The 24467-nt window shown below is 50.8% G+C and overlaps 7 protein-coding genes across 7 annotated transcripts; 3 read left to right on the top strand and 4 right to left on the bottom strand.

Annotated features, from left to right (window-relative positions):
* Positions 1–960: 960 nt before the first annotated feature.
* BDV59DRAFT_49831 (serine/threonine-protein kinase) lies at positions 961–2538 on the top strand. The gene is made up of 4 exons (XM_073696513.1): positions 961–1244; positions 1307–1397; positions 1463–1793; positions 1849–2538. The coding sequence occupies exons 1-4, from the start codon at positions 1065–1067 to the stop codon at positions 2435–2437; spliced, it is 1191 nt and encodes a 396-aa protein (XP_073552560.1). The 5' UTR covers positions 961–1064; the 3' UTR covers positions 2438–2538.
* On the bottom strand, positions 2476–3801 carry BDV59DRAFT_49872 (AMMECR1 domain-containing protein). Its single transcript, XM_073696514.1, has 2 exons — positions 3201–3801; positions 2476–3114 (listed from the first exon to the last, which is right to left on the bottom strand). Exons 1-2 carry the CDS (start codon positions 3704–3706, stop codon positions 2640–2642), a joined length of 981 nt encoding a protein of 326 aa, XP_073552559.1. The 5' UTR covers positions 3707–3801; the 3' UTR covers positions 2476–2639.
* A 187-nt stretch (positions 3802–3988) lies between these two features.
* BDV59DRAFT_168556 (putative regulatory factor Sgt1) lies at positions 3989–6524 on the bottom strand. Its single transcript, XM_073688106.1, has 3 exons — positions 6215–6524; positions 5962–6161; positions 3989–5906 (listed from the first exon to the last, which is right to left on the bottom strand). Exons 1-3 carry the CDS (start codon positions 6477–6479, stop codon positions 4545–4547), a joined length of 1827 nt encoding a protein of 608 aa, XP_073552558.1. The 5' UTR covers positions 6480–6524; the 3' UTR covers positions 3989–4544.
* A 7294-nt stretch (positions 6525–13818) lies between these two features.
* BDV59DRAFT_198061 (uncharacterized protein) lies at positions 13819–14144 on the bottom strand (the record flags this gene model as incomplete). Its single annotated transcript, XM_073693073.1, has 2 exons — positions 13819–13935; positions 14004–14144. 2 exons carry the CDS (start codon positions 14142–14144, stop codon positions 13819–13821), a joined length of 258 nt encoding a protein of 85 aa, XP_073552557.1.
* An 847-nt stretch (positions 14145–14991) lies between these two features.
* On the top strand, positions 14992–16350 carry BDV59DRAFT_168550 (uncharacterized protein). Its single transcript, XM_073688105.1, has one exon. It carries the CDS (start codon positions 15026–15028, stop codon positions 15866–15868), a length of 843 nt encoding a protein of 280 aa, XP_073552556.1. The 5' UTR covers positions 14992–15025; the 3' UTR covers positions 15869–16350.
* Positions 15935–17091, top strand: BDV59DRAFT_208451 (LysM peptidoglycan-binding domain-containing protein; the record flags this gene model as incomplete). The annotated part of the gene is made up of 3 exons (XM_073695209.1): positions 15935–16554; positions 16592–16776; positions 16841–17091. The coding sequence occupies exons 1-3, from the start codon at positions 16289–16291 to the stop codon at positions 17089–17091; spliced, it is 702 nt and encodes a 233-aa protein (XP_073552555.1). The 5' UTR covers positions 15935–16288.
* A 5326-nt stretch (positions 17092–22417) lies between these two features.
* Positions 22418–23552, bottom strand: BDV59DRAFT_168548 (ankyrin repeat domain-containing protein). Its single transcript, XM_073688104.1, has 2 exons — positions 22977–23552; positions 22418–22927 (listed from the first exon to the last, which is right to left on the bottom strand). Exon 1 carries the CDS (start codon positions 23488–23490, stop codon positions 22987–22989), a length of 504 nt encoding a protein of 167 aa, XP_073552554.1. The 5' UTR covers positions 23491–23552; the 3' UTR covers positions 22418–22927; positions 22977–22986.
* Between the last annotated feature and the right edge of the window lie 915 nt (positions 23553–24467).

Below are 24467 nucleotides of genomic sequence, written 5' to 3'. Positions count from 1 at the left end.
TTCCGGTATACGTAAAGGATATGGAGAGCTTCCCCTCGAAGAAAGCTAAGCAGTTGAAGGATTTGGAGAGCCAGCAGACCAATCTTGCCCAGGCAGCTGATTCCTGGATTTCTGACCTGTACGATGATTGAAATATCGTTGCTGTTCTGGCGTGTGGGGGATATTTGGCCGCTGATTGTTGCTCGTCTTCGCTGGTAGTTGCTTTGGTGTTTTATTACTTGGTCGATTCCTGATGGGTGTCTTTTTGCTGTCGGAATGGCTAAAGTCAGGAGTGGGAACTTGCTTTTATGGCTACAGTATTATCACTATATTCTCTTACGAGTGTTTTCTAGCGTTATATGAAATTGATCAGCCATCCTATTTCTGCGCAGTCTCTGCATCTAGGTGAGTAACTTCAAGACCTCTTTCTGCACTGAAGCTGGAGCCGATAGTGGATGGAATCGAGATTAAAACCAGAGTCATTCTGTCACCAGTTCTTAGCCGGATGTGCGATTCCTACAGGTTAGGATTAGCGGTAACTACACTGCAAATCAACTAATGGAAGTCGGACACAGAGGGGTCTCGATATAGGGCTAGATAGTCAGGTGGAATGCACACCGCCTTCCCGATGGAGAACACCAGGCTGCATCGATTGTCGATCCATGGATTCACCCCAAACTCCCTCCACTCTTCGATCTGTGTCTCCAGCCATCCCTTTCCCTTCGGTTTGCTTCGTCGGTATATATTCCCTTGGTATATACGCAGTACTACTTTCACAGCGTCATACTGTTGTCCCGTGCGCGGATCCAATCACTCCACCGCTGCCTCTCTAGCAACCCCGCAATCCACCATCCATCAACAGGGCTGGTCAGTGTGATACGCACTCTGCTGGGTTGTTTTGGCAATCGGTACGGCCCCCAGCTGCGAGCCTCATCGCATTAGTGAACGTCTCAGTCAGGGAGCCTTATAGGGCTGCCTATACCCAGATTTCCCTAACTGACCGGCCCTCAAAGATCAGACTTGCGCCATAACCCGCCCACACTTCTTCTCGTTTCCTCGATACCTCCTTTGTCATCTTCCAAGTGATGGCGTCGCCGGCGCAACCTCAGCAGCGTCCAAAGGTTCAACCCTGCCGGTACAAGACGGGAAAAACACTAGGCGCGGGGTCCTACTCGGTCGTGAAGGAATGTGTACATATCGATACAGGCCAGTACTATGCAGCGAAGGTGATCAACAAGCGTTTGATGGCGGGTCGTGAACACATGGTACTATTTGCTGACCCCGGATTCCGATGGTGCGTACGGCTGACATGAGGATATAACCGTAGGTTCGCAACGAGATCGCCGTGTTGAAAAGAGTGTCTATGGGGCATCAGAACATTCTCACCTTGGTCGACTATTTCGAGACTATGAACAACTGTGCGATCTCCCCTTCTATGTCTTACCCGCCGAAGGAAGCTAACTGCTGTCTTTGATCGACGTAGTGTACCTAGTGACCGACTTGGCTTTGGGAGGAGAACTATTCGACCGTATCTGTCGCAAAGGAAGCTATTTCGAAACCGACGCTGCAGACCTTATCCGCGCAATCTTGTCCGCCGTCGCCTACCTACATGACCACGGCATCGTCCACCGGGACCTAAAACCGGAGAACCTGCTGTTTCGCACTCCGGAGGACAACGCCGATCTTCTGATTGCCGATTTCGGCCTCTCCAGGATCATGGACGAGGAGCAGTTCCATGTGCTGACCACGACCTGCGGGACGCCGGGATACATGGCCCCGGAGATTTTCAAAAAGAGTGGGCATGGAAAACCCGTGTATGTCGCACCTTTCCCCGCCCCTTATCATGGATGGAATCTGATTCTTTCGCAGCGATATCTGGGCCATCGGCGTGATCACGTATTTCTTGCTCTGCGGATACACCCCCTTTGACCGCGACTCCAATCTGGAGGAGATGCAGGCCATCCTTGCCGCGGACTATTCCTTCACGCCGCTCGAATACTGGCGCGGCGTATCGCAAAGCGCCCGCGATTTCATCAAGCGCTGCCTGACTGTTGACCCGGATAAGCGCATGACCGCGCACGAGGCCCTCCAGCACGTTTGGGTGAACCCGCCGTACGACCAGTCGCCCGACATGACTGGCTCGGGCCAGGACCTGCTCCCCACCGTGAAGAAGAACTTCAACGCGCGGCGTACCCTTCACAAAGCCATCGATACCGTGCGCGCCATTAACAAGCTCCGTGAAGGTGGCGGCCTCATGATGGACGGAATGATGAGCATCGACCCGAAACCCGAACGGGTGAACGGGAGCGAGATCACCGAGGAGCACGCCCATGACGGCCGCATGGAGATTGATAGTCGGGGAAACGCACGGGGCCAGACGGAAGAGCAGATTCGGGAACAGGAGCGGAGGGTCAAAGAGGTAGTCACAGGCTTGTGGAGTCGACCTGTGAAGAAATGAGGAACGATCCTACGACATATACCAAATTGCTTGTTGTTCTGGTGCGTTCGCATCCTTTCATATATGTTATCTACCACTTTCGGACATTTGGTTATATAGCTTGAGATAAGCACCCTCCGTTATACCCGAAAAGATATCCTCGACATTATCCTGAAACGCCTAGCCTGTCGTAGTCGCCATTATCGTAAGACATCACCGTCAACTATGCCGAGGGCGTTAAGAGTTTATCACTGCCATCGTCCAACGACATAACCCACTGCCGCCATTCCTGCCACTCTGCGTAGGTAGCAGATGCCTTCAATCCCTGGTATTTCACAGCCCGGAAATCAGAAACCTGCTCCCACGGCTTGGATGAGCTCGCGGTATGGCTGGGGCTGGAACTGCCTCTTAGAAACCGCCTTGCCGCGCCTTCAGCCGACCCGTCCCAGCCAGCTTTGCTCATCAGACTTCTCACAGTCTCTTCTTTGGTCCAGCCTTGCTCCACGGCAACATCTGGCAGGTAGGTCGCTCCGTAGCGTCTTCCCCTGTGGATAAATGAGATACGGAGACCATGTGTTCCCAATATCCAGTCCATAGCATTGGTGCAGGGCTCGAACGACCCGAGGAGGGTTAACGAGCATGAGAGCGATGGCAAGAGAGTTGCCGGAATCGGCGAGAAACGAGTATCGTCGAATGCGCTAAAAGGTTTGTCAGCGCTGTAGGATAAGTAGGCTTGGAGGAGCACACCGCCCCACCGACCGATTAGATTTGGGCCAGCACGTACGATGTAAGAGCGTAGGACTTCAACCCCTCCGAAAGCTCATGTGGCTCAAAGGTGCCGATACATCCGCGGAGGGACTTGTGCCCGCTTCTGGATAATGTGTTCCACGTTACGAACAAAGGGTACTGGCGATCTTTTTGCTTTAGACGCGTGCTCTGCGAGCTGGCGGTCGTGATGGACGTCGAGCTGGATAGCATCGAGTGTGACGAGTTGTTGGAAGCAATCGAGGGAGTGGTAGATGAGCTGGAGTCCGGTGAGGATTGGCTCTGGAGACGGCTGACGCTAGGTAGTTTAGGCTTGCCATCTTCTTCGTCTACAATCTGCTGGCTTGGACCATCGGTATCCCCGAGAGAAACTGACTCCTTGGTGTCCTGAAGGGCGGCTATTTTGTTGAATTGCTCATATCTCTCCCAGAGCTCTTCTACAACGGCGAGGTCGGCTGGTTCATGGCCTTTGTAGGATGCTGCAAGGCTCTCGAAGCAATAGTAGCAATGTGCCGGACTTGCCATTATACTTGGCCTTGTTGTTTTTTCAAAAAGGCAAGTGGTGATATCTTTCAGAACAGTCAACACCAGGTGAGGTAGGTAGAGAATTGTCGTATACTGTCTACCCTGGTGACGGGCCGAATGACCTGGTCCACTGAGCGGTAGTTGTTGTCAACTCGCTTGGAGTGTTCGGGGAAGCGAGTGCCTCTTCCGAGTCAGTCCTTCTCGAGGGAAATACACAGGGCCAGCAGCGTTGCAGATACCCTGCCTGGAGTCCGCTGGGAGGAAGAGGGGAGAAAAAGAGGGGGAAGAGATGGCGATGAGGGAGAAATGCGGAGAGACTGATAAGATAAGCAGATCACGTGCGTTCTCTTATCGATTTGCCCGATTTGCCCGATTTGCTTCCCGTGACAAGTCGGGATTTCTCGCGACGTCCGGAGGAATTCTCGTCTACAACTATAGAAGATATGATCCATGCCCATTTGGGTATGTGGCTCTTATTGAATTCGATCTGCTGACATGGGATTCGGCTGGTTTGTGCTTCATGCATTCCGGATAGAGTCCCGTTTTCCGCGATGGGGTTCTAGCCAATCTTGCGACATGTCGCTCCGAAATCTGGGTTATAGTACTCTCATAAGCACTAGCCCGATGGATATGCTGGTCCCAGGTTCGACCTGCCTGACACGGTGACTCCCATGAACGAGTAATCGTGCCAGAACTTTGCCTGGTGTAACAAAAGTGGCTTCCACTCGACGCAGCAATAAATGCCTAATCTGGCGTCATTCAGTGGACCCGGTCAGTCACGGGGCTCCTCTTCATCAGACTGTCGTGTTATCATGCTCTTCACCAAATCAATGATTTCTCAGCGGCCGCGGTCATCCTTGGGCATGCGCAAGTTCATCATGGAAAGCATGTTTCCCGCAGGGCCTGCAGCGCCAGCTTGACCCTGAAGACTTTCCAAGAGGTTCTTGGCAAGATTAATATCGATATCTTCATCGTCGCTGCCGAGTTCCTCGCCTTCGTTTCCTTGACTCCCACCAGCCGTTTCATTGGACAAGGCTTGTTTGCCTTTAGTCTGCTTTCGAGACTGATTAAGATCAAGTGCTCCAGTCCCTCTCAGCTCTGCCTCCATGTCTTTCGACAGCTTCTGTATCTGCTCGAGCTCGTCGTCAGAATCATGGTCGAGTTCTTGTACTTGGCTCTGCGACATCGACGGTTGCGATGAGCCCTGAAGCCCAGGCATCGATGGCACGCCCATCATTTCTTTCATCATTCTCGAGAATTCCTCTTCGTCAAAAGAGGCCTCTTTATCTTCGCCATCGTCGCTGCTCAACTCCTCCAACTCTTCCTCACCCGAGTCAGACCCATAATCATCAATGAAATCGGCCCCTTCAAAGCCAGCTGATTCGTCATTGAGGAACTTTTCAAAGTGTGCCACGATGCGTTGCAAGTTTTCTTGCGCGTTACTATCACCGAAGTCCCCCTTCGGTTGTTCTTCGTTGCTCTTACCTCTCCCCTTCAGTTCGCGGTCGAGGTCTTCGAAGCTAATATCAAGCCATCTTTCATCGTCTTCCCGCTTGTCCCATGTATTAATCTCGGCATCTGAAGGGAGGGACTCGTCTCCCGTTTCAATGTCTTCTAGAACGAGTTTGATCTCCCTCACTGTCACCTTGTCCTGGTTTTGAGGGTCGGTCAGAAGCATTTCGAAACCACAGGACAGCTTCATCCCCATTTCTGCCCTGCCAAAGGCCTCCTTGTCGTCCTTGGAGGGCAGCTTGTCAATCCAGGACTTGGGCGCAGGGAAGTCTTGGCTTTTAAGCTGGGCATAGCCAACTCTGGTAAACCGGACGCTGACTGTAACGAAGTCTTCGGGCTTGAAAATGAAACTATCGGAGTCTTTAGACCGGAGGGGGCGTAAAGCTATCGGATCTCTGAGGTAGAATGCCTCCACTGCAGGTGAAATGTAGGCCGGTTTCTGATGTAAGAGGAATGCGATTTTGCGAGGAACGGTGATCACGGCGGAGTGGAGGTTTTCGCTGATTTGCTTGGGGTAGTTCCGCAGTCGGTAGAATGCCTCTTCTTGTATCATGGTAGATCGCATCAGACGTCCAGGTTCCTCCACAATAATCCTTCGCGCTTCAGCAAGCGAGATCTTTTCCGTAACGTTGCTTTTCTTGTCATTCTTCGGTTTGATGATCACGAGCTTGCCCTGGTGTATCCATACCTGTGTCGTGTCAGCATCATATATATAGTGAAAACAAATCGAAGCGAAGACGTACCCGGTTGTCGGCGATTTCGGGCTCCAACCATGCAGGTAGCGTACCTGCAGCCTCCACGAGCAGAAACTGACCATCACTGTCCACGACCTTCACCCATATGTCCTTGTGTTTCTTTGTCAATTCGCGAAGTAGATACACAACGACCCATTCATCCTCGATTGAGTCGCCAAAGTTCGTCCGACCCCGCAATGAAGTGATCCCTAACAATCGGTACTCAGCATGGAACCCGTAGACCCTCAGCGATGGGGCATACCGTCATCTTTTGTGATCTCTAGCTTGAATCCTTCCCGCTGCCAGATATAATCCTTCAGGAGATCCTTCGTCAACTCTGCCGCCGTCTTTTGCACCTCCGCCAAGCGCGCGCGCGTTTCTGCGATCTCGTCGACCACGGCGCGGGTGGGATCAGAAGAAATATAGTAGACGGAGTAGTCGACAGAGTCGTCCGGCAGCTCTGGTTTTGGGATGGGGTGGAAAGTGGACTTGAACCACTCAATGTCCTCCTGCGACATAGGCGCCATAGCTGCTGGATGAGGAAGTGCGAGGCGATCTGCAGGAAATCGTTCGACGCCGTCTAAATCGCGCGATAAAATTGATGACTTCATCCGCGGCGAATCTGCCGGCCCGAACGCCCGTGACCGCCGCGCTAGACCGCTTTGGGCTAGATGTCAACAAGAACGAGGACGGGATTCTCACCGCCCAAAACACGTCCTCCGCATACTTCCTGACTTGCTCCCCATCTCCCTCCACCACACGCGCTGGACAGCATGCTCGCTTGGTGAATGGCCTTGGTATAACCCGCTACCACGTTCCCCTGTGTGATCGAACCCCGTCGCTCGCGAGATGGCGTTTCCCTACATCGACACGCCGCGCACCGAAGTCGACGGGAACGCGACGTACCTGACCAACGGCTACCGCAGCGTCGGACGACATAACCTGTCCGCCCTCGATTCGGTCGAAAACTCCTTCCAGACCCCTTCCAAAGATGAGGATGTCCTGAAGACGCTCGGGGACGCCCGGCGGCGCAACTCCGGCGGGTTCAAGCTCAACACCCCGCGTGCGGGCTCTGGTCCCAAATCCTCCCGAAGCGCGTTAAACAGTCGACAAACGCTGCCCGCCGCTGCACCTGCGAAAGGCGAGTTCACACCGTTGATGAAAAGCGCCACTAAGAACAATTTCCTACGAAACATGTCTGCGGCGCGAACGGGCGGTCCGAAGACTCCGGGTTATCTCAAATCCGGATACAGGAGTAACGGCAACACCCCTGGATTGCCGGGCATGGATATGACCGACATCGACGAGGAGGATGCGACCGATGACCAGCCTACGCCCTTGCCCCAGGTGGCCAGCAGTAGCGTGCAGAGTACGCCTCTGCCAGGACTGCCCGGTCGTGATGGGAATGGGGTGCTCAACGATGGCCAGAATATGATGACCCTGAAGGAACAAGAAAAGGTTATTCAAGTCCATGCATGATGCTCATTGACATTGGAGAGACGATCCGCTGACTTCGCATAGATAATTGATAAACTCGACAAGGACAACTTCGGGTTGAAACTCAAGATCCACTACCTCCAGGAGCAGCTGGAAAGGGCTGGTCCTGCATACAACCAAGCAGCGCTGAAGGAGAACACCGAACTCAAAGTCACGAAACTCACCCTCCAACGCGACATTTCTCGCTACAAGAAGAACCTCCAGCAGGCCGAACGCGACCTCGAAGCCTATCGCATACAGTTCCAAGAACTCCGGGAAAAGGCACGAAGACGACAGGGCGATGACACGATCCAACGCGAGATGAACTTGATGCGGGAAGAAATCGAGTCGCGGGATCATCAAGTGAAGGCACTACAGGATGCCTTGCGGGATTCTAAGGATGGCCAATCCCAGGAAGTAGAGAAGCTCCGAGACGAAGTGGAAGATTTGGAAGCTTCCCTGAGGGAGAAAGAACGGATGATTGACGAACGGGACGAGGAACTCGAAGAGTTGAAAGACCGTGATGGAAGGGACAACGATGCACTTTCGGAGCTTGAGTCAGAGCTTCAGCGTGCGAAAGAGCAAATGGAGGAGCTGCAGGAATCCTTGGATCAGGTCAAGGCCGAAGCTCGAGAGGCAAGAGATTCCGAAAACCAGGCGCTACAGGCTAAGGAAGAGGCAGAACAGAATCTCCAGGAGCTTCACGATGAGATGGCCAATAAGTCAATTAGCACCAAAGGACTCACACGTCAGCTTGAGGAAAAGACAGCAAAGATGGAGGAAGAGCTCAGAGAACTACATCAGCAGAACGACATGCTTAAACAAGAGCTCGAATCCAAGTCCCAGAATGAAGCTCGCCTCCGGGAGCAATATCGCAATGTCCAAGAAAGCAATGATAGCGAAGAACGGAAACGACACGAGGAAGCGGAAATGGTCAAACGAGAGCTGGAAAATGTCCAGCAAGAGCGCGACAGGGTCCAAGATCATCTACAGCAGGCCCTTGATGAGATCCAGCGCCGGGACGAAGAAAAGGAACTTCTTCAGACTCGGCATTATGCATTAACCGACGAGTCTGGCGGACTTCAGCAGGACCTTGTGAAGGCGCAAGGTAGAATCCGCGAACTTCAGCTGGAAGTTGAGGACGAAAGACAACGAGCGTTGGATGATGCCGATAGCATCAGGACCCAATACAGGGAAGAGATCGAACGGCTACAAGAGGAAATCGAATCTTTGCAGCACGAAATCGAGGACAAGGAAGGCCAGTTTGCACTCGAGCAGGATAGATGGGAGAGTGCCAAGCGCACCTTGCAGCTTCAAAAGGACAGAGCTGAAGATCAGGCGGCCGGCTTCAAACGGACGATTGAAAAACTCGAGCAGGTGGAACATACGCTTACCGGTAAAGAAACAAAGCTTCAAGAGGTAATCGACAGTGAGAAGGCTCGCCACTTTAACTCCGAGGCTGTTTTGAGCCGTCAGGTAAAGGAGTTAAACGACGAGCTTACCTCGAAACGACAAATCATCGATGACCAACGAACTGAGCTGCTTTCGATTAAGGAGGAACTCCGCTCGGCCAGGCGCACTGAGACTACGCTGAAGGAGAAGATACAGGGCCTAGAGGACGAGGTGGTTGTCTTGCAGGCTAGCATCGACGAGGAGCAGGAATTCGCCAGAGGACGGACGCAGAAGGGGTCTGATCACGATAATCAGGTCCAGAAGTTGCTTACCGAGAAGCAAAAACTTCGAGACCAGCTGGCTAATGCCCACGTTGAACTGCATGACCTTCGAACCTCCACAACCGAATTAGAAGCGGAACGCGATGAACTACAAAACCAGCTTGATCAAGTCCAGAATCACGTCGATGACAACTCCCGATTTGATCGCGAAAAGGTCGAGCTTCGGAAATCAGCTTTGCGACTTGAAGGGGAGCTGAAGCGGCTGAAGGAAGAGAAGTCCACCCTCCTAGAAGCAAAGGAAAGCCTCGAAATCCAGTTGAACTCCGAAATTGAGCGAGCTACTATAGAAGAAAATCGCCTATCTGCTGAAGTTGATCAACTGCAAGATAAACTCCAGACATCCGCCGGTGGCAAAGATAGAGAGCTTACCCTGACGAAGAGCAAGCTTCAGCGTTACGAACGACGCATACATGAGCTCGAGGCGCTGCTTGAACAACAGCCTGATACTGACCATGTATCTACCAACGCAGACATTTCGATGTTACGCCACAACCTGGATGAAGCAAAGAAGCGAGAGAAGGTGCTTCTGCAGCGCGAGGCGGACCAGAAGTCGTCTGTTCGGAGTTACAAATCTCGGATTGCAGAGCTGGAAAGGGAATTACATGATGCTTTGATGAAGAAGTTCGAGTCTCAATCACCGCATTCGTCGCCCTCTGATAAGCTCCATACAGAGTTGCGGAGCTTACGGAAGCAACTTTCAGAGGCGCATCGGGCTCTCAGGGATCTGAAATCAAAGAACCGTGATCTCGAAAGGGCTGCGATGAGGGAAGAGGACCAACGGGACCTTCACGAACTCCTCAAATCGTCTACCCTCGAAGCCGAGTCGCTAGCGTTGAAGGTGTCGGAGCGAGATGCACGATTGAACGAGTTTAAAGCCCAAGTACGTCGGATTCGCGAGGAGCGTGCCTTTTGCGCAAGAAAGGCAGAGAGAGCAATCAAGGAGCTCGAGACGCTCCAGGAGCGCTACAATCAAGCACTAGCAAACTCTGCGTCCAAGTCTGATACTAAATCAAAACATGACAAGGAGATCCAGGGCTTAGGCAAAGAAATTATCTGGCTTCGGGCACGATTGAAGCGCGAGGAGAAGTTCCGTCGTGACCTGGCTTGGAGCAAGGGCTTGATGGAGCTCGGGGAGCGAGTTCGTGTTGTTTGGTTAGTCTCCCCCATTCTCCACTTGATGACCTTGTTACAAGTATAAGCTGACCTTTTCCCCTGCAGCAATGAAGCGGATCTTCGAATGATCTCCGAAATGGGCGTCAAGCCGCGGGATCGTCACAATGCTCGCGAGCCTCGTCAGAAGCTGAAGAGCGCCATTTCCATGGTCCGGGCTATTGTACGGATGCAGAGGATGGGCCAAGAGTGGAAGAAGACGAGGAAGCTCGGCGAGGGCCTGAAACGGGCCAAAAACGAAGTGCTGAAGAGGCGAGATGGGTCGAGTAAGATCTCTGTTTGAGCTTGTTATCAAATTGTTTGATCAATCGTTTGTTTCATTCTGGCGAACCCCGCCCAAGATTCCCCCCGTGCATGTACATTTCGCTGTTTCCTTTGGTTTCTCTGGCGTTACGTTTTGGCTGGTTGAGTTACTATACTCTACATACACAGGGTTGTGGCGTTGTGGCTGCAACCCATTGCAGATATGTTATAGCTTGGATGATTACTGTTTCTGACGATCAGAATAACCAAATGAGAGATGTCAAGATTTCAACTGCGAAACGACTATGTATAAACCTTGTGCATTTGGAACCAGAGGCCGTTGCCTGATAAGTTGCTCAAAGCTACGGCCTCAGGTGATGCAGCCTCCTATGCAGGAAATGCTAGGCCCATCCACATTGTCATATACCACCGACTAACCACCGGCACCAGGGAATATCTCCGGTCTGACATCCTACCAGTGGAACCACAAGCCTAATTCCGATCTGGATGATACAAACCTACTCTACTTTGCGCTGTACATCTCGGGGGCGCCGGACGTCATCGCCAACAATCACGGTATCAATATCACCGACGCATCCACCACGGCTACGTCAACCGCCGTGTCAAAGTCAACGCCCACTCAGACATCGACAAAGCCCATAGATCACAAAAAAAGCCCACCCCGACGCAGGCTTTATCAACAAATCCTAGGTCCGGCTCCAGCGGGCTATCTACAGGCGCAAAGGCCGAAATTGGTGTCGCCATTCCGGTGGCTGTCATCGCTGGTGTTGCGGCAGGAGTCCTTTTTGCCTGACGGGGTCGAAAGAAGGCCGTAGAGGGCCTGGCCATGCGACCATCAGGACCTTCAATGGACTACAATGGCGCTAGAATATATGATACACCGCCGTACCAGCCTGAATATGCGCATTTATCCGAAGAGTTGCCGCATAGTTCCATCAGGTCAACATCTTCCCAACCTGTTGAGATGCCGGTGGGAACTAAGTAGACTCATTGGATAGAATGCGACTAAGGATGCAAATGGGCATTCTGTTTATGGGCGTGGGGTGTTTTCCATGGGGTTTCGTGTCAGATACTTATTTTGTTGAGAAGGACGCAGCGTATATTCTTTCTTACATATGATAAAGACTATCAATAGCTAGTATATGTACATTAAACGAGGCTAATGTTTACAATTAACGTTGACAACCAAACCTGACAGCTAAGGCCCGTACGGTTCTATTGACATGACTTGTTAACATCACCGTTGCAAAGGGAGCGATGGCATGATCCCGCAAGATGTTCAGCCATAGAGCTGGCTAAGTATATTATGCCAAAACGATGGTCTACGGTTGGAGAATTCGAATGACATCTAGAATGTGAGGACCTGTGAAATCGACGCCGAAAATGACAGCTTTTGAGGCCATAAACAGCCTCATTTCCACCCGTAATTTTTAGTGACCCCGTGGTTGCCTATCACTTGCATGTGCTCCGCACCACTATACTGCACCCGCCAAGTGTTGGCTAGTCGGCCTCCCAACTTCAGCGAGCCCTCACCTCATTTCAGCTCACGACTGAAGGACGCCGAAAATGGCCTCCTCTGCGGAGGGATACTGTCCCCTCAGTTCGACGCGTCTCCCTGGGCGCCATACAAAATGGCGGTCCTGCCCTCTTGTCACCTCTCGTCTTCCCACTCTTCGTCCTCTCCAATCCTCAGATTTCGACGTTAATCCCGGAGCTATCACCTCCCCTTTATACCTACATTTATCTAGATAGCACCATCTCTCCTCCCACCTACAAATCCAAATAAGTACCAGTATTAGACCGATCCTATTCTATACAAGGAGACACGACGCAGGCTAGAACATTTCTACAGCTTTGGGTGGCTTCCACCAAACTTCAAGCCTAAAACGCTGGAGGGCCTAGCGGTGGTCGAACGATATTAGAGAAAGTATGTACCCCTTATCTAAGAACATACCAAGCCTTATACTAAAACACGCCAACAGGTACTGCATCCAACTGAAGAAAGACTATATGGACTATCTTCTCTCGGAAGACCAAACTATCTATATAAATTTCTTCGATTAAATACATCGCACCTCACGGCAAAAGGCTCTTCAGTTATATAATAAGTACTAGCGACGCCTCTACTAGTACTTTAGCTTCTTTACCCGACACTAACCGAATAATAATGTCTACGAACAAATACGACAGATACAGTAGCCTCTTAGCTCTTAGAGTCGCAAGGCTAATATCTATAATAGTTTCTTAATTAAGTATTTCCTGCCGAACGCAAAATATCCAGACAAACAAAGAAGAAAGACATACTAGATATAAAGGTGTTTTGCATTACTTACCACTATCACTAGGTATATTCGAAATACTTCCGTTACGGCAGTATAATTATCCAATTTACTACCGTTCAGCTATAGTCTACCATTACGGAGACTCGTTCTGGTATTCTACTGTCGTAGAAAGCTTCTCTACCTAACGGACCATTATCGGGAAAACAAAATTAGTACCAAGTATTTTAGAGCAACCTCCCCAAATATATATTAATAGATAATCTATCGGGCTCTGTATATTACCGTAACATCGAGCTCTTTTACCTTAAAAATCCTAATAGTAAACGTAATATCCTGTACGCGATTATCGAGTTTTGCAATCTCAAGGATCAACCGGAAAGTACTAATAGGTAAGAGTGTCTTCGAAGCTATATACCTACTTATATACTGAATTATTCTCCTAGGACTAAGTTTTTTATGTACGGCAACTATTAGCTGGCCTATTATCCCATTACCCAGATTATCTTATACGCCTTTTATAATAGGGCATTCGAAAACAGCGCATTGACGCCCGATATTATATAGCGTCTAGAAGTTCCGAAACGCTCACAATCTCTTCCTCTCCGATACAAGCCGGAGAAGCTAAATACTTCTCTCTTTTGGCGCCTCGAGCGGACTTCCTACGGCTATAAACTATACAAGTCTTTATCTATAAATATAATTCGAGCCGACAATCGCTCCAAAAATTAGGACGTAATACTAGGTTCGAGAATAATATCGGCCACTATAACTACCGGCGGTTGGACTGTAAATAAAGTTAATCGTATATACAACCGGTTGTATCCAGTTAAACGCAATTCGAAGTAGAATATCTCAGCCAATACCCTCTATGATAATATATCTAACTTACAGTATTATAGGAAATTTTACCAGCTAAGAACGGAAGAGGGTACTAGGCTAATTTAGCGACGCAGTTCGCACAGCTGCATAGCCACGTTTCCGGAATTGATATTCAGAGTGCGAAGATTGTCTGATAGCGCCTTCAAAGCAAAGGCGCCGACCTTTTCGCTCTGAAGACCCTTACCGATGTAGAGTCCAACAGCAGCCGGGCCGGACCGGGCAAACAAAAAGGTAGCACGCTTGGTACTTTTGGCCGCGACATCTTCAGGTACTGGCGCATCTGTTTGGAAACGGAGCTGATATCCGAAACCGCGAGGGCACCCCCAGACCACCAGCCGAGGGAGTAGGTTGAGTTCATCGACTCGACCGCCACTGCGGCTTTGGCCATGGGGGGAGGAAGGCTCGACCAGTCGGGGCCATATGAGGTACAAGCATAGAGGCGGTGCAAAGAGTCATGATCCGACGCGATCATACAAGGAAAAATGGTACAACACGGTGCGATGGCAGAACTGGAGCTGGTCCAAGTTGTGGTAGAGAGACCAATTGGAGGGATCCGGTCCGGCGACATTGCAAGCCACTGGACATGCAGCGTCCCTATTGCGATACCCGGGGCTGGCCGGCATCCTCAAGGAAGGCTTTCCTCGCCACGCCAGGGCTGAGTCGAGGGAGAGGAAGAGGCATAGAGCCCCCCATATTGGGAGAAGCCAGGAGGGGGTCATCCTGCCATGTTGGAAAGAGCGTGGCAAGGAAAAAGAAGGAAAGGAGCGCAGGAGTTTGGTAATGAACGACAGTGGAAACGAGTGAAACTGATATCAACAAAGAAAAAGCCTGGTTCTCCCATGACGGCGGGTGGTTGTGTTGGGGGTTTTATACTGGGTATTCGGACTGTCTCTGAAAATCGTAAGGTCTTTTCCCTGAGCACCATGGACAGACAGACAAGACTGGACCGTCGTCCGAGAGCACTATACGGAGTACCTGGTCAGATAGTACTCTGTAGTCACTGACTCCGGACGGAGGACAAGGAAATGAAGGTGGCGTTTTGCCCAGACCGGGAGGAGCTCTCTACAGGCTTGGCTGCGGCGAGAATGTGACGTTCCTGCGGTAGTCGACGCTAAAACACCCCCGGGGGGGGGGGGGCGCTAGTCAAGCCCCGGCCATTTCATCCTTAGGGGCGCTAAGCCCTACAGGATAAGAAGCCAGCGGTGGCCCCTCTCACTCGCTCGGCTTCCTGGCAACCTCCTCTCCCTCCTACCACGGCTAGGGCCAAACATGGGTCTCTTTCGGAACTGGTTTCTTCTCGCCCTCATGCCGGGCCTCGCCTTGAGCGCCAACCAGGTGACCGAGGTAGACTTGGTGTTTCCTCGCGCCAACGAGACCTATGCGCCCTCGCCCCTGACCCCCATTGTCTTCGCCATCCAAAATCCACGGCTCCTGTCAACCCTCAAGCCAACCCTTTACTATCATATTGATTTGGAAAATGTCAGCCGCGGTGATAGCAACTCCACAGTGAATTTGGTCCATCTCGAGGAGCTCAATTATACCAACGGCAGCGATCCATACCTACTCTCCTTCAGTACGACATTTCTGAACTTCGAAGGGGACTTTTCGTTCTCCTGGGACCTTGATGTGCAAAGATGCTCCTACGACGCAGAGACAGACAAGGTCAATTCTGAGTGGGCTGGGGCACGCCGCTGGATGTTTCATTTCTCTACAAAGTATGGTGCCTCGCTACCGGACCTGACCGCGTTCACCGAGAAGGGCATCTGCAATCAAACCAGGGCCCTGGCGGCACGCGTCCCGGATACTGTCGAGCTCCCGCCAACGAAAACCGCCGATTGGGGCGCTGCATCCTGTGCAGTCAGTCCGGAGATGACAACCCCCAGTCCCTGCAACGTCAAGGTTGATGCCTCCGCGGCAGAAAGCATCACGGCCTCTTTGACTGCTGCTGCCTGTAGTGTCCCACAGCTCTGGACCGACGTTAGCTGCCCAACTCCATCCTCGGAGAATTCCGCCTCGGTGCTGCAATATCCGGTCACCAGGGCATGGATCTTGGCGGTTGGGGTGTTGCTCTGGTTTAGCTTGTATGTTAGTTGTCTAGAAGTCTTCCAATAGTGCCTTACCAATTTCTGCGATTCGCGATCGCCAAGTAATGGTTGTATGTCGGTGGCCTGGTCAAGCCCCCAGGTCTTCATCTTGGCAATTCGGCTGGATGGGCCTGTATGCCCTCGAGTTGCCTGATACAGGTTAACACCCATTCCTCCATGTTAGCATGCAGTAGTGACCTCCATCGATATACACTATGCGACCGAATGGCATGATATTAGGCGAGGAGAAGGTATAGCCGTGAGCCCGTCGGATGCCCATGTTACATCGACAACCGAACAATAGGCGGACGTGGAAAACCCGGGGTTCAGGATAAATGGCCGCCAGAACCCGCCTGATGTGAACCACGATCAACATCCCACCTTCTTTTTTCCATCTATAACCCTCTCTCCATCTTGTTTTATAGACCGTTTCTCTAGTCAAGCAGAGATGGGTTACAAGACTGCCGTCATCCTGGGATTGCTCCCTCAATTGCTGTATGCCAGCGTGACCTGCAACTTCTCCGCAGCCGCTTCCAGCGGAGATACCTGTGCCTCCTTTGCGTCCGCCTGGGGACAGACGGTGGACGAATTCAAGGCCTTGAATCCCGGTGTCTCCTGTCCCAACCTGACGGCGGGACAGAGCTACTGCGTGGTTGGCATCGTCACGGATCCGACCAGCACGAGCACGACGAGTACAACCGTCACCACGTCGAAGTCTACCACGACGACCACCACTACTACAACATCCAAGACCACCACCACCACTGCCACTACCACCACCACGGGGTCCTGCACCCGGCCCAACCCAGCCCGGCATCCCGGCCAACTGCGACAAGTTCCATCTGGTCGCCTCCGGGGACCTGTGCGACACCATTGCGACCAAGTACAGCATCACCGAAGCGCAGTTCAAGTCCTGGAATCCCACGATCGACGACAGTATGTCATGCCCCCCTGTATTTAGGTGTTCACTCGACTTTCTCTAACCCATCGGACATGATAGCATGCTCCAACCTCTGGCTCGACTACTATGTTTGCGTTCACGTCCCAGGCGCAGCCACGGGGCCGCAGCCGCAGATGCCCGGGATCGTGAGCAACTGCAAGCAGTTCTACAAGGTGAAGTCGGGAGATAGCTGCTACACAATCAACACGGCGGCGGGCATCACGCTGGCCCAGTTCCGGAAGTGGAACACGCAGATTGATGCGGGCTGTAGCAATCTGTGGGTGGGTTACTATGTCTGTACTGGTGTTTAGACACGTGAAGAGGATGGACTGTAAAGCAATAATTCGGGCCGATTTAGAGGAGTAGAAAGAAGGAAAAAAGAGAAATATTGCCAGCTTGTCAGCCATAATAACATAGATATCATTTTTTTTATTCACTTCCCGGGCTATGCATGTACAGCCGCACTGCATAATGCACGAGTCGACTGCGCAAGACTCATGCCAAGGGATAGCCAAGAAAGGCTTCGACTAGTGCCGTGCGCCCATCTGGGGCAGGGGTCCGGGGTAGGGTCCCCGCCGCCACAGGGCTGACCGGGCACCACGCCCAGTGCTGCCCTGCCCCGTTCCTCGTGCCCGATTCATCCGGGGGAGAATGGAGGCCCTGACTCGCCCTTATATATAGTGCTTATTCTTCCCATACGTCAATAGTCTATAGTACATGTCTCCACAGTACATCTTACAAGAATCCACACTCCATGGTCCAGCTATCTTACCAAAGATGATGGTATATCAGACTTTGCTTGTTCTATATCTGTGGATGTGGACCATCCCGCTCAGTTCGTATATGCATACAAACCCTACACACTTCCGCTATCACAGAGCTAACCCTCTCCAGACATCTTTGCCCTGCCACACCCAACAGACTCCAACCCTCCATCACTTCTCTCCACGAGAGATACCGTGGCCTCAACGCCGACAGCCTCCACAAACACACTTTCTGCTCGCGTGATTGCATTGCCGTACCCAACGTACGAATCATCGACTCCAAAAAAGAAAAGCCGCCCGGGCATACCACCCATAGTTGCGATCTTGCTCCCGCTCATCATAACCTTCACGGCTATTACCGGCCTCTCCATATGTGGTCTAAAGAAGAAGCAACGCGACACCCAGATGGGGACCCAGGTCTGGGGCGATTCGGCGGTGGATACTAATCCCTCCGGGCCGGGCGAAGACCAACCACCACCGCTACAGACACCGGTGCAACCACCGCAACGGCAGAACAGCCGGAGTTGGAGGTGAGCGAGGTAGATGAGCCGCCCCCGCCATATTCGAGGGAGCCGCCGAAATGAAAGAGCCGGCGAAGGGAGGAGTGTCTCCTTTATTCCATACTCCGTAGTAAATGGAAGAGATCCTAAGTTGAAGTTGATATAAACTCAAACCCTGATCCCCAATCGGTTTCTACTGACCTAAGCGATAGCTACATGGTCTACCATTATATCCCTGCTCCTCGGCCTCTCCGCCTTTAGGGGAGAACAAACAATCCAGGCTAGATTAGGTATGTTGACCGTCCGTGTTGGACGTTTTCTAATGGCTACATGTTGCCCAGAACATGAGGCTAATAGCTAATATCCTCAGCGAGATTGGCGGCCGCCGCTGCCCTGATATTCACCGTGCATGTGTATCTGCTTTTGTCTTCTCCTCCGGAACAGCAAGAGCTGTCTTCTGTCTTGGTAGCTTTGGTAACAGGGCCAATGGCAGTTTACTTGGCTCTTTTAATGCTTTGGTGAAAGGGAGTATAGTCGAGGCACATGAGGGAGGGTGTATCTCGAAGGGAATTCTGTATCCTACCTGCTCTATGTACAGCGCGGAGACTTTGATGCAATTGCTAAGATAGTAAACTATTAGTGATAAATGCAACTAGCCCGCTAGTCCGCTGCCTCGCATACCAACCATCTCTCATCTTGTCCTGCCCTGCCTGCGATGTGTCATAATCGAAGTCGGTGTGGATCTGCTTACTAGAGACGATTATTAGCAATCTGGTTCAACGTGACCTTCATCTCCCCTGTTGTCGGCTTCATGGATCTTCCGGGCCTAACACAAGGCAGCAACGCCACCTTCGTTCAGTATATGGTATCTCTAGTCGACAGCGCGTCGGACTATTGCGCCAAGGTGAATTGTTTCTTCATTGGGCTAGGGAAACCGCCTACACTCACCTCCACAAGTGAAAGGCGTGCCAGGGTCGGGGCCATGAGGTACCCTCGGATCGGTATGGCCGATGATACTAGTCGTCACTCAAGACGGAAGAGTTTGATTATGTCCTGGAAAGTGGGAATATTCGTAATAAATGCCGAGGTACAGTCTCGATCGGTCACGAGGGCTTAGGGCAGATGGAGTACTGGGGATAGCTGCGAGCTGCCGCACAAAGCTTTGGAGGACACTGAGCGGCTGTCTGGGGTTCTCCTCTTCTCGGTCACATTAGAAGAATGCCAGACTTCATGGTTTACCGAATTTTTAAGGGCATCCTTGATATGGTTGACGACCTTGGACGTCACGAACGTCTTTCCCACACCAGCTGAGTTCTATCAGCGCGTTATTCTTCGCATGGACAGGAAAACTCACGCTGTCCCCAGAGCCAAAGTGCACCAGGCGAGCTGCTCTCTTGCTATTTCCGAAACGCCTCGCTCTGCAGCAACCATTCGCACTTCTTCGGGGTCCGCCGGTCGTTGATGGCGTTGTGGTGTTTAGTATAGGGTATATCCATTCGAGGATACCCAGCGAGTTTTCAAATTTCAGATCCTGAAAGAAAATCTCAACGCGCATGTCGATCCGCACCAGCGGACCCTTCAGCACCCTCAACGCGTCCATCATCGCAGTGTCAGCCTCCGCACTGCGCCAGACTTCGCATATCTGCGCAGCGCGCGCTATATCACTTGCCGCGCATCCAGATCCGCAAAGAGGCTGGAGGCCTTACCCGGGTTCACCAGCGCTTCAACAACACGTCTCGGTGTCCCCTGCACCGATTGGGATCTTGCGTACGCGGGGAGCTCCAGTGCAGCAGTGTACAACCGAAGAGGGCCTCGTGGAGCGTCTTACGGTGTCTACGTGCGTCCGGTCTGGGTATACTGAGGAAAAGCGCTTTGTAGTCTGGAGAGCTGCTTCCACTCATCGCTACCGCGAATAAGTGATGGAAAAGATGGAAAGCTCCATGGCGATGTTGGTGGTCAGATTGTTTCTTGTTGTTGTGAGCTGAGCAGTTCATATTACCTAGAAAGGTAATCATAATTCATTATAACTAGAGTCGCCTCAAATTATATAGGTCGATTATGAAGTTCGAGTGGGCTACGTACAGCTACCTAACGCTTTTTCGCCGGTTTCCTGATAGTTACCTGATAGATTCCTGGTAGCTCCCTGACAATTGCCTGACGATATCATCCGGTGCTCACGAGGCTATTAGATATAGTGACCTCGCCAGTTTTTATATTTTTATGCCCAGGTGACTTGTCGCGTCTATTACCCCGCTTTCTTAATGTTTTAAGAGCGCGAAAGGAACAGTTGTGACTTGAACTTTTCAACGATCACGTTCGTGGTTTTGATTCCTATAACCTAGTCGACAGACTGCCTGCTCTGCCTGCTTTCCTAAACCGCTTCTCTCAGATGTACACCTGATTGCCAAATCCTTGCAAGTATAGTACACGTGCCCTCTGTTGCTGATCGGTGGTCCCCTAACTAATATCTGTATAGTCTCTGCCTCCGTCATGGCTTGTGAATCCGATACAACCAGTCCCGTGGACGCGATCAAATATTGCACCTGCGGACAGAAGAAGAGCTTTGTCCACGCGGACTGTGGCGCTTGTTATGCCTGTTGCAATTGCTCCAAGAAAAAGGAGTAAACGATCGGAGGCGGGAGGCAAATAGCTGCAATGTTTTTTCTTTTTGAACTGTCACTGAAGCTGCTTGACCGGCAACCAAACATAAGGTTGCACCTGAATAATAACTCTGCGGGCTCTTGTAGAACAGTTCACGAAATTAATCGCAGCGCATAAGGGGTGTGAGACACCAAGTACATAAGACCTCCCGTTCTGAAATCTATTTCATATTTGCGATGGCTTGTGGTCCACTATCCCTAGATAATAGGTTCTGTGAACTCATGCTTCTCGCATATCCAGATGTCGTTGGCGTCTACTATACAAATGCAATCCATTTAATGCAGAGCATATCTCAACGTCATCAGGATGGCTTGGAAGGCTATGGGCATAATAATCAAGCCACATTTGCCTTGTTCTCGGAGATTCAGCATCCGCCAATGGTTTCCTGTGGAGTGCCACGGTTAGACATATTCAGGGATCGATAAAGCGAACTTACTCATTGCTATTGAAGACTCTAAAACCGGTAGAAATGATGAGCAAAGGCCGAGCAAGATCAGCGATAATTTGCTTAACTGGTGCGGCAGTAAAATGGTGATATTATGATCGAGTCCTCGTCAATTTCCGCGAATCCTCCTGCACCGTGAGTTCCAACAATTTTAAATTCCTTCTTGATTAGGATATCTTCTGCGACCTCCGTATACTCTGGGTCCTGAGCAAGTAATGGCAATGTTTCATTGCCACGACAAAGTTGAGCAATAGTAAGAGCCATCGGATGCTGAATCATGCAGCCCATCATATTTTTCACCTCCAAGTTCTCATCCCAAGAGTCGTGCTGCTTTTTTAGCCACTTAGGTGCGGAGCGGCAAAAATCACCGAGCCCGAAGTAGAGAATCTTCTTCACAGTGTTCGTACTGAGTATATCTTGGACTAAGGCTACTAACTGCCTGCAGGTGTTGCTGTTCTGCCACAATAATTGTTTCTCGTTAAAGACTTGCATAGGCTGTGCTATAAGCTCTCGAAAGTTTCGTGCAGTCTAATTGCTCTAGTCCACGATATAAGAGCACAGGTAAGTCTCGATCGGGCTGTTGGGTTGTGCTTTCACAAGTTGCTAATATTCTTGGTACTTGATATGAGGTTTCCTAAGGAAGACTCAGATTGCAGGCTAAAAATAGGCTAGAATATTATATCCACGTACCGGATAGGATTCTGCACTTAGAACATGGGATTGTAGATTTGGATTATGCTTCTATCTATTCGACGGACTAAAAATCTTTCTATTGTATAGGACTGGCGCAATTATTACTCTATGTCTTCGAGATCCTCTTTCGTCTAGAGCCTGGTACCAGAGCTGTACAGATCTGCGGCTCTTTAACTACTGATCCGCCAATCTGTATATCTGTAGTCGAGCGGTCTTAATATTTGGTGCATGATCTCGTAGCTACTAGGCGAGCAAGGGAAAGGAACAAATAATATAGTAAATTAGCGGGAGGAGAACTGAACTATAATATCCGATAATTATCTATTTCTGAGAGTGGTACCAATGTCGGATACAGTAACAATGTTTACTTTGATAAATTAAGAAAAATTCGACTACCGTGGAAGCTCTTCTGTTACGGGGCGACCATGCCGAAAGCGGCAAAACTAACTCGGAAAGGAAATTCACAGGTCCCAACATTACAAAAAAGATCAGAAGTGTTTTCGCTGACGAATATCCTTAATCTTGTGCAACATGCGATGACTTTACAAAGCAAGAAAACCTGCTTCTTAACTACCTGGGTACTGGTAGGTGTGGTATTATACTAACTGAGCTGAATAATAACCTCGAAAGGACGTACATGCCACGACATATTTAAGCTAACCCAGTTGTACTGGGCAGCTAGAACGTAAGGCTAGACGTATTCTAATAACAGGAATGCAACGGACAACATCTATATCATACAACTAAGCAATGATCATTAAATCGTATTGAAACCGTCGTAAGTCCCTCCGTTTCCTCCGCTCACCTCCTATTTGTTTAAAACAAAGCTCAATTCATGCGACTATTGTCCTAATATGAGTTTCCCCAAACATCAAAAAATAGGCGGAGAGACAGCGTAATCTGTCGGAGCATGTGGTGACTCCACTAGGTCAATTTAATTGACGAGGTGCTTTTGTTCTTGAGGAGGAATTCTCGATTTAATGAAACTCTTCGAGTATCATCCAGAGGGTAGAGGCGGAAGGTCTGATCGGTTGACCCTTGGCCAATTCTGAATCGATTACATTTTCAACCCGGATGAATCTCCCTTCAAACCGCCGTTAGCGATTGCATGAAGAAACCCAGGTTCTACTTACGGGTTTGATCTCAGACTCGACCTCCTTGTGGACTGACACTACTAGTAGTCAAAGGAGTCCATTTCCTACTTGCACCGGCTCGAAGAATAATTTCAGGAGTGAGACCGCATTGTGTTTTTGTGGCGTAGGAGGGGGTGTATTTGAGGAAACATCCCAGCACATCGACAGAGTAGTGCTGGTAAGCGTAAGAGAGCGGCGTTTTCCCATCATGGTCCCGGACTGACCAATCTGCGCCTTTCTTCAAGAGGGCTTCGACAGACTCTGACGAGGAAAGCTGGGCCGCAATATGCAGTGCCGTTTGCCCCCGATTGTCTGTGATTGAGGAGTCGAGTCCATAGCTTAACAGCAGTTCGAGGACCTTGGTGTGCCGATGCAGTGCCGCTAAATGGAGGGCCGTCCGGCCGGTCGTATCCTTGGCAGTGAGGACCGATCTGTCGTTAAGGTATTCAGTCTCTATGACTGCGAGGTCACCTGTGATGGCCGCGTGGAGAAAGAGCGTGTCGTCGTTCTTCATAGTGAGTGCTAAATGCTAGAGGTTCAAGTGAGTGCAAATATAGCAAAGGTACGAGTCTACACAAGTAGGGCGTGAAGGATTGTCCCTCTTTTTATTCCACCGTTGAGAAGCTTGAGAAATTTGGTTCGGCGTCTGACTAGCTTTAGTAACTACCCTGGTCTTAATTGTACTGGGGGCTAGTATTGTTGGCTTCTTTTCTGTAACCAAAGATACCAGTCCCTCCTGTGACAGCCAGCAGGTGGATTCTTTCTTCTACATGATTCTACTCTGTAGTGTTCGGGGGCTTGGCCGATATGTTTCTTCGGTTCATTTTTATCCCGTTCAGCCTTCGGATGATGCCCCAGTCTAGCAAGCCAATTCCTGGCAAGGAGAAAGACGAGAGTAGGAGTCCTCCAGTGACAACGAGAGTGGCACATGCACACCTGCCTAGTTTGGACTAAGATCGCCTCCAAAAGGGCAATGACATGCGCTGGGCCTCCGATACGATTGATATCAATGGAATTTGGCCCGAGTTCCGCGGGCCTGGAGGAAGACCCCACGGCAGCCAGACAAGGCTTACGGGATTGGATTGGCCCACCGACGGGTATTCCGAGCATTGCAATGTTTGCTCGACTAGTTTAATTGGCTCATCGCTGAGCCCGGGAAGTATCCGATGGCAGGGGATTGCGTTGGTCTCACGCAGCAAGACAAGAAATGCTAGCAATTGATCCACGCACGTGGAGAGCTGATTCGTTTGGCCCTTCCCCCGTGTCGAGGTCGAATCAATTTAGCTGCTGCCCACTGACACGGTAAGTTCTGTCCGCAATAACTCTACGGCGAGGTTTTGGGACCGGCGGCTGCTAGTGGAGACGGCACGGAGTTCGCTGCCCAGAAGAGCATCGACACGCCACACTCGGACGACATCTCTGACAGATGACAGCTCTGGGTAAACTCCGGACCACTTCGGCCCCAAACTCCACAACCTGGTGTATACGGAG

The sequence above is a fragment of the Aspergillus ambiguus genome (genome assembly GCF_047715705.1).
Source record: "Aspergillus ambiguus strain CBS 117.58 unplaced genomic scaffold BDV59scaffold_2, whole genome shotgun sequence".
NCBI lineage: Eukaryota > Fungi > Ascomycota > Eurotiomycetes > Eurotiales > Aspergillaceae > Aspergillus > Aspergillus ambiguus.
Note: the sequence above shows the minus strand (reverse complement) of the source record. Positions and strands in the feature narration are given on the sequence as shown.

Coding starts and splice junctions, on each gene's coding strand:
- BDV59DRAFT_49872 (XM_073696514.1), bottom strand. CDS start 3,706: ATGGCAAGTCCGGCACATTGCTACTATTGCTTCGAGAGCCTTGCAGCA. Junction 3,115..3,200: donor AAGTCCTACGCTCTTACATC/GTACGTGCTGGC, acceptor CAAACCTTTTAG/CGCATTCGACGATACTCGTT.
- BDV59DRAFT_168548 (XM_073688104.1), bottom strand. CDS start 23,490: ATGAAGAACGACGACACGCTCTTTCTCCACGCGGCCATCACAGGTGAC.
- BDV59DRAFT_49831 (XM_073696513.1), top strand. CDS start 1,065: ATGGCGTCGCCGGCGCAACCTCAGCAGCGTCCAAAGGTTCAACCCTGC. Junction 1,398..1,462: donor TTTCGAGACTATGAACAACT/GTGCGATCTCCC, acceptor TGATCGACGTAG/TGTACCTAGTGACCGACTTG. Junction 1,794..1,848: donor AGTGGGCATGGAAAACCCGT/GTATGTCGCACC, acceptor ATTCTTTCGCAG/CGATATCTGGGCCATCGGCG.
- BDV59DRAFT_168550 (XM_073688105.1), top strand. CDS start 15,026: ATGGGTCTCTTTCGGAACTGGTTTCTTCTCGCCCTCATGCCGGGCCTC.
- BDV59DRAFT_168556 (XM_073688106.1), bottom strand. CDS start 6,479: ATGGCGCCTATGTCGCAGGAGGACATTGAGTGGTTCAAGTCCACTTTC. Junction 6,162..6,214: donor AGAGATCACAAAAGATGACG/GTATGCCCCATC, acceptor ACCGATTGTTAG/GGATCACTTCATTGCGGGGT. Junction 5,907..5,961: donor CCGAAATCGCCGACAACCGG/GTACGTCTTCGC, acceptor GACACGACACAG/GTATGGATACACCAGGGCAA.